At 38.3% G+C, this 13,432-nt stretch overlaps 1 protein-coding gene across 1 annotated transcript; it reads right to left on the bottom strand.

The window, feature by feature from the left end:
* Positions 1–266: 266 nt before the first annotated feature.
* Positions 267–4,821, bottom strand: LOC147298790 (putative catabolite repression protein creC). The gene is made up of 11 exons (XM_086239811.1): positions 4,593–4,821; positions 4,165–4,467; positions 3,960–4,068; positions 3,774–3,867; positions 3,106–3,193; positions 2,915–2,998; positions 2,492–2,588; positions 2,323–2,410; positions 2,022–2,127; positions 1,771–1,863; positions 267–1,364 (listed from the first exon to the last, which is right to left on the bottom strand). Exons 1-11 carry the CDS (start codon positions 4,809–4,811, stop codon positions 825–827), a joined length of 1,821 nt encoding a protein of 606 aa, XP_086095937.1. The 5' UTR covers positions 4,812–4,821; the 3' UTR covers positions 267–824.
* Positions 4,822–13,432: the final 8,611 nt, after the last annotated feature.

The raw sequence follows: 13,432 nt of genomic DNA, 5'->3' as shown, positions 1-13,432 counted from the left end.
GTAATATTTGTAAATTCTAATACATTTTATTTTATTATTTTGTTTAACTTTTCAACTAGTACCTAATTTAAAATGCTATTTAATTTTGATAGCTAAACTAAAAAAATTTTAAAATTTAATAGTTAAAATCAATGTACCTTACAGATAAATTTGAGCTCAAAAGGTAAATTTGAGAATACGTGCAACCAACCACTTGCAAGTTGCAATGTAATTAGCTGAACTCCAATGTTTGCATCCATGTTGAACATAAGATTGCATTACAGAGCCATAGATTTTGGAGATCCGCTACCAACTCGGCTATAGCAGTATTCTACAGAATTGCATCATATTGTGATTCATAAACAAACCATATAAACGAAATAATCTTTGCTATAGTAGAAAGTTTTTGTTAGACACCAATGCAGTCATGTTTCAAGCTAAGTGTAGGAGGGTGTTGCTTTATTTGGCTTCTGTGACCACTACTCAAAAGCATGGTCTCGGAAGCAGCTATAATGAAAAGATTTTGCCCCTGCAGGAGCAAAATCATAGGCATTGTACATGTATTATCCTATAGATAATTTTCAGTCACTATGAAGTGAATATTGTGAGTTGTAAGTTATAAACCTACCCTTACAAATTCCTAGAAGAACGTTCCCTTGTTCCCACATATATGGTTAATACAGCTATAACATGTGCCTCTCTCTCTATCTCTCCCTGTCTATCTAAAATAAATTGTCACCCCCTTGAGCTAGGTTATTTTCTCTGTGCATGGCCATTGACTAAAACATACTCAATGGCCCAATCGCTTGGAAGTGGCATAATCACAGGTCCAAACTGAGATTCCGCTATGGAAGGTACGCCAATCTATTGCTTTTTGACATTTCTTTGTAACTAAAGGCACCACCTTTACCTGCCAGTGGTTGTTGGTCCTTTGAACTAGCACCTAGCATGGCTTGTGAGTTGTTTGATTTATTTTCCAGCCATGGGTTGCTTTTTGGTGATTCTGTGCGAACATTTCCTGTCAGTGTTCGTTCGTCCTTTGAACCAGCACCTAGCAGGGCTTCTGAGTTGTTCGATTTACTTTCAGGTTCACCTGGTCTCAGCCAAATTTTCACATGCCCTTCCCAAGATGCAGTGAGAATAGCTTCCTGGGTAAAAACTAAGCCAGATAGGGGCTCAGAATGAACGCAGTGAGCCGCTAGTGGGGAGAGCTTTGGAACGTTCCGCATGCTTGGAGCAGGTTGGAGAGTGCCAACTGGGAAACTGCTGTCCCAATGAGATGACTGGCTACCAGTACTGAATGTGGGAGACCCACCAAGTGAACACCGGCGAAGTGGCACTACAATCTCATCCATTGACAGGTCCCATAGAAGTAATTTTGTGTCCTGTACACATGTATGTTAAGTAGTGACATTCAGAACAAAGTAAGATATTTTATGGACAACTTCTAGGTTCACAAAAATAAATCATGTCCCAGGTTCAAATATTTTCTTCCACAATAATTGAAGTAATCTTGAAAATCCCACACCTAGCAATTGCAATTTTTATGTGGATTTACATAATTTGGTTCTAATAGGTAAAGACAATGTTGTACTAACAACCAGCAAGAGAAAACCTTCAAGAGTATATGCAGCATAGCTGTGGTGCACAGAAGTTGGAATGATATATAATATTAGAAGCTGATTAAGATAATAAGCCCTTAAGTGTTTTTTATTTTTAAACATGCCAAGCATGGGATATCTTCTCAGTGTTTTCTTTTGGGAGGGCAGAGAAGGGGGGGAAAGCAAATACCTGACCCACAGAACCAAAGCGATAAACAACATTTTCTTCTGTGCCATCTGAAGTTGGTGATGACCAATACAAGTCAAAAGCCACACCACTAACCTGCAAACACCAAGGCTAAAAGGTGTAAGATGCCCATGAGTTACGATAAATCAAAACTTAGAGAGAGAGAGAGAGAGAGAGAGAGAGAAGGGGGGGGGGGGGGAGATGGGGGAGGAGGAAGCTTAATTAATATGACCAAAGTTCTGCTGAAACTGTACCCAAGAGTTGTGCCCTTCACCCCAAGCTACTACCTTTCTATCTTCCATGCTCCATACCATAACAAGATCATCTTCCCCTCCAGTCAGAATGTATTTTCCATCCGGACTGAAAAACAACACAAAATGAAGGTCAAACATGATCATCATAAGGTGTGAACATTCTTTATGAGGAAGATAAGTATGAAGACATCATGTGATATGCAAGTATATCGTTCTGGATATACTGAGAGCAAGACGTGACCAAGCATTATTCACATATCAATGAAGCGAAAATATATAAATATATATTTTATCTTTTTACCTCCAGGCGCAACAAAGAAGAGCACCATAATAACTCTTGCCACCACATATTAGTTGTTCTTTTAAGTAGTCAAACACTCGCAAGTATCCTACATATAGCATCTAATATCAGCACTAATTAACAGATGCACTCATCGATAAAATCACATGCCTAACAGATTGAAAAATACCATCTCTACCAACTATTGCCAAAAATGCCCCGTCTGCAGAGTACGCAATGCAGCTTATTGAACCTTGGCAAATATGCCATCTGGAAATTGGATTACTCTACAGACAAAACATAAGAAAGAACAAAAGAAACCATAAGGAAGATGGCCAACAGTTCTACATTTGTTTCTTTAATAAGCCTTAAGAAATAACAAAAAGTTACATTTTGATTAGCCAAATTCCAGAATCTATATGTGAGTATTGCAGAAGCAGCTAAAACAAAAATGTCTTGGTTATAATGACAAGCAGCTTACCAATATGACCTGAACTTGGCCATAATAGCAAATTAGCAAGTACTTTAAAAGACAATCTTGAACATAAGCAGTAAACTATGTATAACAATGAACTACTTAATACATGCAAAGAAATTTTAAATATTGATATACCTTACTGGATCTTGCATGAGCCACTGAAAATTGAGTATGATCCTTTATAACTGGGAAAGATGAATCCACAGCACCATCCTTACTCTAAAGTAAATTACATTGACCTCAGTTCATGTAGTAGAGCAAACCAACAGGGAAACCAGGCAAAAATTAATCATTGAAAAAAAAAAAAAATGAAAGTTAAGGCTTGCCTTCTCATACACATACAAGTTTCCATCAGCATGAGCAGCAACAAAGGCACCATTGCCTTTAGGAACCCATGCAGTGCTGGTACACCGACTGCTAAAAACAACTAGTTAGTTTGTGTATTCAGACTGCTAAGCACATACCAAACAGCCAAATGGCCCAAACCCAAAAAAATAATCTCTCTCACTCTCTCCCCCCTTATTTTAAATTTCTTGGTTTTGATTCTTCTCAGTGTTATAACCTTGCTGAGCCATTAGACAACAAGAGTTATCACATTCATATTACATAAGAAAACTGTGTTTGAAGATTGTTGATATAACAATCCACTTTTTTGCTTCCACTATGATATACATTCCGGGTACCAAAAGTGGGAATTTTGCTGGATAAGGAACTCTCAGCCCACTTATTCAACAAGTGCTATTGTTAAATAACTTATGCCATATTCCTTGACTGACACCATTTCTTCGTAAGACTATCAAGAGATATATATATATATATATATCTATCTATCCAAGCCATAGGTGATAAATATGCATTCCCAATAGATAGGCAGACCAAAAAGCTTATAAAAGGAAAGAATACAAAGTAATAATAATAATAATAATAACAATAATAATAATAATAATAATAATAATAATAATAATAATACGTGAAGTTGAGACTATATTCTTGCCTGCTATTGACAGAACCTTCTTTGTTATAATGTTGGGCGCCAACAAGCTTCTTCCCAACATCTTGCAATTGTTGTCTCAAAGACACTGAGTAAACTACAATAACACACAGAGCACGCAAGTCACAAACACAGGCTCATCTTCACAGAACCCCATCAATCACATGCAAATATGCAATAAATCCTTACCATCTCCAGAGCTCAATCCAATAAGTAAGTCATGCCCATCCTTGGCTTCTGAATCAAATGCGTGGCACACAGGATTCGAATGGCTAAAATGCAACAATTTTATGGGATCCTACACATAAATTTCCCAGACCCTTTTACACAAATTTCCCAAAACAAGAGAAGAAAAAAGACCCAATTGAGCAAACTCCAAGAACACCAAAATTACCTTATCGGGGGAATTGAGGTCGCTGATGTAGATGGTATCTCCAACATTGAAAACCAAATAGGACCCTTTACTTCCATAATTCGAATTAAGCATAGAAAGGGGTCCAATCCCAAAATAAGCACTCCTACTACTTCCATTACTCGTTTTGCTACTTCCACTCCCTCCTACAAAGCCAAGCGCTTTGCCCCCATTTCCCCCCAACAGCCTCGCCGCCGCAGACCTCACTCCGCCGCTCGCCGACGTGCTGGAGCTGGGTTGCAAAGTAGCCTGGCTAGGCTTGTCCTTGAGCTGGGCTAGGGTCACCTAAAATCCACAACCAAACACTGACTAACTCGGAGTCAACAGAGAGCAATACAACAAGACCATAGGCCTTGTTCGGATCACACAGTGGTAATTAAACGCAATTAAAGCCGTCGTATTTGTTATACCTGAGAGATTGACTTGGCGTGCGAGAAGGGGAGGAGATTCGCGGGGCGAGTCTTCTCAGAGTGGAGCTTGTATCGGCCCTCCGGGGTTTTGAAATACGCCTTTATGAGAGATTGAGCTTGTTGACCACTCGACGACGTCGTTGTGGCCGTCGTCGTCGTTGTTGTTGATGACGAAGACGACATCAAGCCCAGCGCGTTTTTGCTGCTGTTGTTGAACATTGTCGAGAAAACTCAGAGACCACACATGAATATGATCGTAGTGTGTGTTTCTGACTGGTTTTGATTTCTGTGTTGTTGGTCTCTTCTCTCTCGGTGTTTGTTTGGTTTTGATGCTTTGCGGTGGAGGTCGGATCAACTGCCTGGGGGTGTACTGGTGTGTCCACTGGGGTTGGGAACGTGGGTTGACTTTGACTTTGAGAAATGGGGATGGAGGTCCCCATTGTGTCGATGAGAGCGCATGCACGTGTTTCGTGGTTGTACAAAATTGGAAACAAGAAAAAGATGGGAAAAATTCACTTACACTCCTTGAGATTTTATTTTATTCAACTTAGACCCTGCATGTTTCCAGAATTCTACTGACACCCCTATTTTTTAATGCCTGATAACCAGATTGACCTCGCACGACTAATAGTATTGTTTTCTTCAAAAGAAAAACATCTCATCCATGTTGAGAGTAATGTCACACATCGAAAAACTAAAGTTTAGCATATGTGCTTATAAAGTCTTTGGTTTCTTTACCTATTGTCAATTAGTTTTACGTTGAATGCTCAAATTTTATTATAGTATCAGAATTTGATTATTTGCGTGTAAAACTCAATGGTCGCATGTGCTTCCACGTTACTTGATACAATTTGTTCACGTGTTAGGCTCAAAATTCTCGCCACACGTGTGGGAGTGTGTTGATCGAGAGTAATGTGGAGCAATGTCCCACATCGAAAAACTAGAGTTTAGCATATGTTCTTATAAGGTCTTGCAACTCTTCACCCATTTCTAATTAATTTTGAGTTAAATACTCAAACTCCATCAATCTCATCATCTCTCTCTCATTCTTCTCTGAAATCCCTCTTATCTTCTTCTCTCATAGCGAAGCATGAGTGAAGCTTCAAACCTATTTACATGGTTGTAGGCCGTTCATTGGACTAGATGGGTGTTATTTGAAAGGTTCATATGGTGGGGTTATTTTATGTGCAGTGGCATTAGATGCAAATAGTAGGTTGTTTCTATTGGCAGTATTTGTGTGTGTAGGTGGGACTAATGAATTTTGGGGGTTTTTCTTGACTATGTTGCATCAATATATAGGAGAGAGTGAAGACAGAACCATTATTTTTCATGAGTGATAGGCTCATAGGCATAAAGGAATATTAAGGGGCACTCCACACTATATTTCCTCATGCTAATGTTAAGTATTGTGCTTGGCATACGTATGCCAACTTTGCTCCTACTTCAATCTAAGAGAAAAAGATAAGGGGAATCTCAAAGAAGAATGAGAGGAAGATCATGGGATGAGAAGTTTTCTCTATGAGGGAAACAATACTACTGTTTTGATGGGATGAGCATATGGGGCCTCGTTAGTCCTATGAACCATCTTTAGGAATCCACCAAGAGGGAAAGGCGGTCTTCCCCCTTGACTGTCAACTTGGTTATCTAGGGGTTAAAACATAGGGGTGTTGGTGAAATTTACGAAACATAGGGGGTCTAAGTGGAATAAAATGAAACCTCATGTGGTGTCAGTGAACTTTACCCTTGTTTAACAAGTAATGCGCCTTTTAGATTTTTTGGATGGTTCAGCGTCATTATCAATTTGTCACTGTCTAAATTACCCTTACTAGTTTAGACTGTTTAGTGGTATTTATTTTGCTACTATTAGAAGAGGTCCCAAGTTGGACTCCTCCTTCCCCAGATCAAAAAAATACCCTTATTAATGGAATCCATGTTATTTCATCTCCCCCTTAACATGCTATTTTTGTTGCAATTGTTGGATAATCCAGTTGGAAGGATCGTGAAATTGTCCACTATGCACTCAAGTTCAATCCTTCCACCCCCAAATTAACAAAATTAATGGAATTAAAAATTTGTTTCAAACTGCAACCATTAAAAAAATTATAAGGGTGAAAATTGGTTAAAATAAAGTACTTTGACCTTAGTGGAAATCATAGACACCAAAGATTAATGTGACCAAAAAGAAAAGCAAAAGGGGTTATGGTCCTTGTGGATGGCCAGGTTTGTCCTTGTGGAGCTTTTTTTGCTTTTGAGAGCCTTCATTAAATAATCCGTTTAATGCATTGTAATTTTTTTTATCTACTCAAAAAGTTTTCAATTTTACCTCTTTAGGCTAATTTTAGACGAAATTCTTCATCATTGTGGCTGAGCTGACGGTTGAGTTGTGATCGAAATTGTTCATCTCATGTGGCCCAGTGGGGATTGGTATGGGACTATCCTTGTAATTGGACTCATAACTATGCTTAAACGCAAGAAGAAGTGATCCATTAACTCTAGGGCCGTGAGAGGACAAAGAAACGAGCTTTCCATATATGTTCCTTTGTTCAATGTAGTCCTTGGATTTCCAAGAGTGTTGCTATTTGTATACCTTTTTTTTTTTACCACACCCCTTTTAAAAAAATAAAAATAAAAAACCAAAGTGAAAAGACTCATTTCTCCCTCCTTCACCCAAAGTCCAATTCCATTTCTCTCTTTGCACACCCCATCAACAGACAAAAAGAAAACAAAACACACCCACACCCACACAGCCCTTCCCCTCCCTTCACCCGACCACCCTTCTCTCTCTCTCTCTCTCTCTCTCTCTCTCGATCATATCTCCCTTTCTGTCTTTGTCCAGCTTTGGCAACAACCCCGGCCCATCGAAGAGGTAACCCAGCAGGAGAACTTGTCGAATGACACTTCCCTCACCCTCTAACTTGTCAAACCCAACCTAGTTAACCTTTATTTTTTGCAAAAGAAATATGAAAAGGTAACTCCATTCTCTATTATTTAGAAGAACTCCAGAAAATAAAAAATATCTTAACATCAAGTGCTCATCAATAGAAGAAAGAGAGAGAAAGGGAAAGGGAGGGTAGTCGGGTGAAGGGAGGGAGGGGAGGGGTTGTATGGGTGTGTTTTGTTTTTTTGGCAAAAGTTCAATATAGTTACTTAACTATGTAGGCCATTTCAACTGGGTCCATGAACAAATTAATATTTCAAATGACTACCCCAATTATGATCTAAATTGAAAAATGGATGTCTGTTAGTTAAGTGTGTACGTGGCTTTTGATGACTAGACTTTTTTTAATGACGTGGCTGCCACGTAGACTAAAAATAATTTAAAAATTCAAAACATTTTAAAATGTTAAAAACTAAAACCAAAATATAAAAAAATTAGGGACAAAAATGTCCATTCTGTCCTCACGCGCAGACACACTCCAAACACACCCCTCTGCTGTTGTTTCTCTTTTCTTTCTTTTTTCTTCTTTTTCTCTCCTCCCTTCTTCTTCTTCCTCCTCGCGTGCGACCATATCCCTTGCCCTCACTGGTTTTCTTTTTTCCGGCCACTTCTCGCCGACCCGAGACCACGATCTTCTTCCTTTCACTCTCCTCTCTCTCCCCGAGTGTTTTTCTCTTTCTCATCGGACCGCCATTAATGGCGTTTCGAAGCTTAGGCCGACAATCACTCCGGCGGTGAATTAGATTCGGCCGTGACGGGGCACAAGACCTACTGGGTTGTTCCCCTCGTTGTTCTGAGTCTCGTGGTGCCATTGGATTGTTCATCGGACCACCGAGCACAGCAAATCGTGCTCTCAAAGCCGGCGGCTTCTCCGGCCGTTTTCTAGCTTTTTCGGCGGCGGGACGAGTCGGGTCGGGTCAGGTGGTATTCTTCATCATCTTGACCTCCTCTTCATTCTTGTGTGATTAAATTACTCATTTTGTTGCATGATTAAAGTATGAGTTAATGAGTATGACTGAATGAGAAAAACTTCGTGCTGGGATTGAATTTTCCTTTCTTTATCTTGCTTTTGTGCCGCCCCATTTCTTGTCTTTCTATCCACAATCAAAATCAGATACCAAATAAACAAGAAAGAAACATGTTCATAGACACATAAGTTACAAACTTACATAACATATTCATAAATATAAAGCTATTCTAGCTGTATTGCTTGAGGCTCTGAGCTCCCAAAAAGCAGAAAAGAAAAAGAGTGAGAGAGAGACCAAAGCTGAGGATTCCCCATTTGCCTTTTGCTTTCTTTCTCACTTTCTTTTTTGGTTTTTCATCTGGTGACTACTTTCTCCACTGGGGTACTCTTCATTTCTCTTTCCCTTTGCAAAAATTTCAACTTTCTTTCAGTTTCTGGCTTTTAGGTATTGGATTAATCTTCATAAGATTGCTTTGAATTTTCATTTGGTTCAATTGGGTTCTGCTCTGATTATTTCCTACTTTTTTTTTAAACAATCTTTTTGGCTTTGGTTTTGATCTATGTAGTACCCATATTAGTATGTGATCTGATTAATTCTCTGTTCACACAGATTGGAACTGAAATTAGTATATATATATATCGATTATTCAGAGGAAATACACAAAATAGAGAACATGGGTCCAATGAGAGAGAAAAACACTCGGGGAGAGAGAAAGGAGAGTGAGAGGAAGAAGATGGTGGTCTCAGGTCGGTGAGAAGTGGCCGGAAAAAAAGAAAACCAGTGAGGGCAGGGGATATGGTTGCACGCGAGGAGGAAGAAGAAGGGAGGAGAGAAAAAGAAGAAAAAAAAAAACAAAAGATAAACAGAGGCAGAGAGGGTGTGTCTACGCGTGAAGACAGAATGGACATTTTTGTCCCTAATTTTTTTATATTTTAGTTTTAATTTTTAACATTTTTAAATGTTTTAGATTTTTAAATTATTTTTAGTCCATGTGGTAGCTACATCATTAAAAAAAGTATAAACAAAAGTCACGTAAACACTTAACTAACAGACATCCATTTTTCAATTTGACTTAATTGTGTTTTTACCACCCAAAGTTTATATTGATTCCCACTTTACCACCCAGAATTTTATTTGTTACAATTTACCACCTAGAACTATTTTTTGTGTCCCAATTAACCTTTTTTCGTCCATTCCGTCACTTTAGCCATCAAAAAAACTAATGTGGCATGGGTATTTTGATCTTTTCACCCACATGGACACTTACCCAGCCACATGGACAATAAATAGATGCAAAGTCGGTGTGTGACATGGAATAAGGGCAATAAATGGACAATAAAAACACAATTAAGCCACCAATTAAAAATATAATATGTTAAATTTTAAATCAATTAAAAATAAAAACTCATCCCCTTCCTCCCTCCCCACCCGAGCACCCCCACCCCAAACCCACTAACTTCTTCATCGTCGGCAACTTCCCCAGCCACCAACTTCCCCTATATCCCATCTCCTTCCTTCCTCCTCTTTCCCCACCTCTAGCCGCCAACTTACTTACATTCTCTCCTTACCCACAAGCCCAAATCGGTTATTCTCCCGGTACAAGGTTTTGGTCACTCATTGCACAATTTCATCCCCTCCAGTTAATGCTTTCCCCAGCCTCCCATTTTACTCATTTTTTTAATTCTTCTACACAGAGACTAGAAAATCACAAATACCCAACATCAAGAACCAAGCAAAGTCATGCCCCAAAATGACAAATCAAGCATTTGAGGCCAAATTGGTTTGACCCATTTTGTTGAATTCTCAAAGGAAGATAAAATTACAGAGCTGATGAAGAGGAAATCAAGAATTTTGGGTTAGACCCAAATGCGAGAGTGCTCCAGAAATGCCTGGTTATGTAGTTGAAAGTGTAAGTCTGTTGGTTGATGCATGTCATGTCGCTGTTTTAATGAACAACCATTGTCAAGCTTGGTCCTTGAGGTTTTGAGAGAGAGAGAGAACAACACAAATTTTGGGGAAGTAAAGGAGTTGAATGGAGCGGCTCTGATTGCTTTGTCGCACAACACCTTTCTCCGCGACGTCTGGCATTAGAGCACCAATGTTGATTGTGAAGGACCGGAGAGGGAAAGGGGGAGGGAGGAGAGGTGAAGAGAAAGAGAGGGAAAGAGAGATGAGAGAGAAAGTGAGAGAAAGAGAGGGATAAGGGTCGCCGGCGGTGAGAGAGGTTGCCAGTGTGTTGAAGCTGAGAGGAGGGGTGAGGGGTATTGGCGCCGTACTGTATCTGAGAATTTTTCTTCTTTTAATTTTTTAATTAAATTTCATATTTTGTAAAATATAAGAATTTTTAATTAATTTTTTTGTCTAAGTGGATGAAATTGAATGAAAAGACCAGAATACCCAAGCCATGTCAGCCTTTTTGACGGCTGCAGTGATAGAATTGACGAAAAAAGGTTAATTGAGACACGAGAAATAGTTTTAGGTGGTAAACTGGGACAAATAAAATTTTGGGTGGTAAAATGGGAATCAATATAAACTTTGGATGGTAAAAACATAATTAAGCCTTTCAATTTAGATCATAGTTATGGTAGTCAATTGAAATATTAATTTAGTCATGTACCCAGTTGAAATGGCCTATATAGTTAAGTGGCTATATTGAACTTTTGTCTTATTTTTTTTATTTTTTGTCTGTTGATAGGGTGTGCAAAGAGAAATGAAATTGGACTTTGGGTGAGGGAGGGAGGGAGAGAGAGGTCTTTTCACTTTGGTTTTCTACTTTTTTTTTTTTAAAGGGGTGTGTAAAAAGAAAAAAAAAAAGTGTGCAAATAACAACACTTATTTTCAAAGGAAATGATTCTTTAGTCTTGTCATTTCTCTATTTTTAATTGAAATTGTCTATTATAAATTCAAGAGTTTCCTTAGAACAAGCCCAATGGAAGTTTTAGTTCAATTGCAAAAAATATATTAAAATATAACTTTTTGAACCTCTTGAACACATCTTATGTTTTTAACCCAAACGTACGGTTTCAAAAAACAATTATTTCTTTAACATTTCTTAGAAAGAATTGTTTACCGAATGCTGTCTTAGGAATGAGTAGAATGCACTCTCAATGGTTGACAAATGCAAGTTGGTTTTGGTTTTGGTGTTGGTTAAGCTTTTCTTTCTATGGGTATCCAAAACTCATGAAATAAAGGTTATGAAAATTCAAAAGAAAAATGCAACTTTTTAAACCCATGCTTTGATTTTGACTTTAATTATACTATAATTATATATCAAAATTAAGAATGCAATATGTTATAAGTTGCTCTTCTTTGAGCAGTTTAAAAAAACAAAGTTACTTCTTTGAGATATATAGAAAGAGAAATTTCAGAATCGATATGGCTAATGTCACCTTATGGAATAAACCCCAGCACCAACAAATCCAAAAGAGATAAAAAAAAAAAAAAATTTGTGAAGGTGACCCATTTGTAATTTTGTAGCAATCAGCACAGAGCAAAGATTTTATCCATGAGGTTGGGCCATGAGACATGTTTTATTGAAAAACTTGTGTTTGTCCATTTACATGAGCACAATTAGCTTACTAATAGTTGGCTAAACGATTTCTAATTTTGTTACTTTTTTTAAGGATGATCTTTAAATGAGAGCCTAAAAAATAAACGATTCAGATAATAAAATTACATTGTGTAGTGAGTTCAAAATGATAGTTAGTGTTATATTATCTTACTAATTGGTTAGCTCTAGAACACTCCTCTATATATATATATAGAGGAGTGCTATAAAACTAACTGGTTAACAAGTTAATACGAAACTAACCATATTTTTGGGACCACCACATAACTAATCTTATAATCAAAACCATCAATTATTTAGACCATACTTAAAAAATCATCATTGCAAAAAATCAACTAAATCGAAAATCATTTAGTTATTCAATTGAGATGAAATAAATAGACGATCAATGTTTTCGATAAAAGCATAGAAATAGTTGTTATAATTAAATAGCTAAATGACTTCCAATTTTAGAGATTTTTTACAAGAATGATCTTTGAAGTAGGGCCTAGAAAATAGATGATTCAGATTTTGAGATTACATTGTGCAGTGGGCCCAACAGGGTGGTTAGTTTTATATTAACTTACTAACCAGTTAATTTTAGAGCATTTTTGTATATTATATATATATATTCTCTGGAGTTGTTAACTACGTTGTGGATAATACCGATTGATTGGTAAGGTAGTATTTCAAATTTTCAACTATTAAAAAAGATAGCTACTATTTGCACACCATTTTTTTTCTTTTTGCACACCCATATTAAAAAAAAAAAAAAACAAAAAAAAAAAAGACTATACAGCCCCTCCCTTCTTTCCCTCTCTTTTTTCTCTCGTTCACACCCCCTTACCCTGTTTTTTTTTCTTCTTCTTCTTCTCCAACCCTCCCCCAGCCAGCCCCTCCACCCAACCCACCCCTCCCTCCCTCCCTCCCTCCCTCCCTCCCCCTCCGGCCTCCTCCCTCCACCCAACCCACCTAGCCCCTCAGCCCCTGCACCGACCCCCCAACCCCTGCACCACCAAAACAGCCACCACCACTACCACATTCTTCTCTCTCTCTCTCTCTCTCTCTCTCTCTCTCTCTCTCTCCTCTCGCCCAAGCAAATAGCAAAAAAAAAAAAAAGTGGCAGGTGGTTCGGCAGACCAATGCCGAACCCGTCGATTTCGTTCGACAGGTAACCGCCGAACAAACCTGGTTCGTTTGGCGATTATCTATCGAACGAAACCGACGGGTTCGGCATTGGTCTGCCGAACCACCTGCAACCTTTTTTTTTTTCTGCTTGGGCGAGAGGTGAGAGGAAATGAGAGAGAGAGAGAGAGAGAGAGAGAAAGATAAAGAGAGATAGAGAGAGGAAAAAAGAAGTGGTGGTGGCGGCTGTTTTGGCTCAGGT

Source organism: Dryas octopetala, chromosome 1 (genome assembly GCF_963921425.1).
Source record: "Dryas octopetala chromosome 1, drDryOcto1.1, whole genome shotgun sequence".
NCBI classification, from domain to species: Eukaryota; Viridiplantae; Streptophyta; class Magnoliopsida; order Rosales; family Rosaceae; genus Dryas; species Dryas octopetala.
Note: the sequence above shows the minus strand (reverse complement) of the source record. Positions and strands in the feature narration are given on the sequence as shown.

Coding starts and splice junctions, on each gene's coding strand:
- LOC147298790 (XM_086239811.1), bottom strand. CDS start 4,811: ATGTTCAACAACAGCAGCAAAAACGCGCTGGGCTTGATGTCGTCTTCG. Junction 3,868..3,959: donor TGGATTGAGCTCTGGAGATG/GTAAGGATTTAT, acceptor GTGTTATTGTAG/TTTACTCAGTGTCTTTGAGA. Junction 2,999..3,105: donor ACTTGTATGTGTATGAGAAG/GCAAGCCTTAAC, acceptor AATTTACTTTAG/AGTAAGGATGGTGCTGTGGA.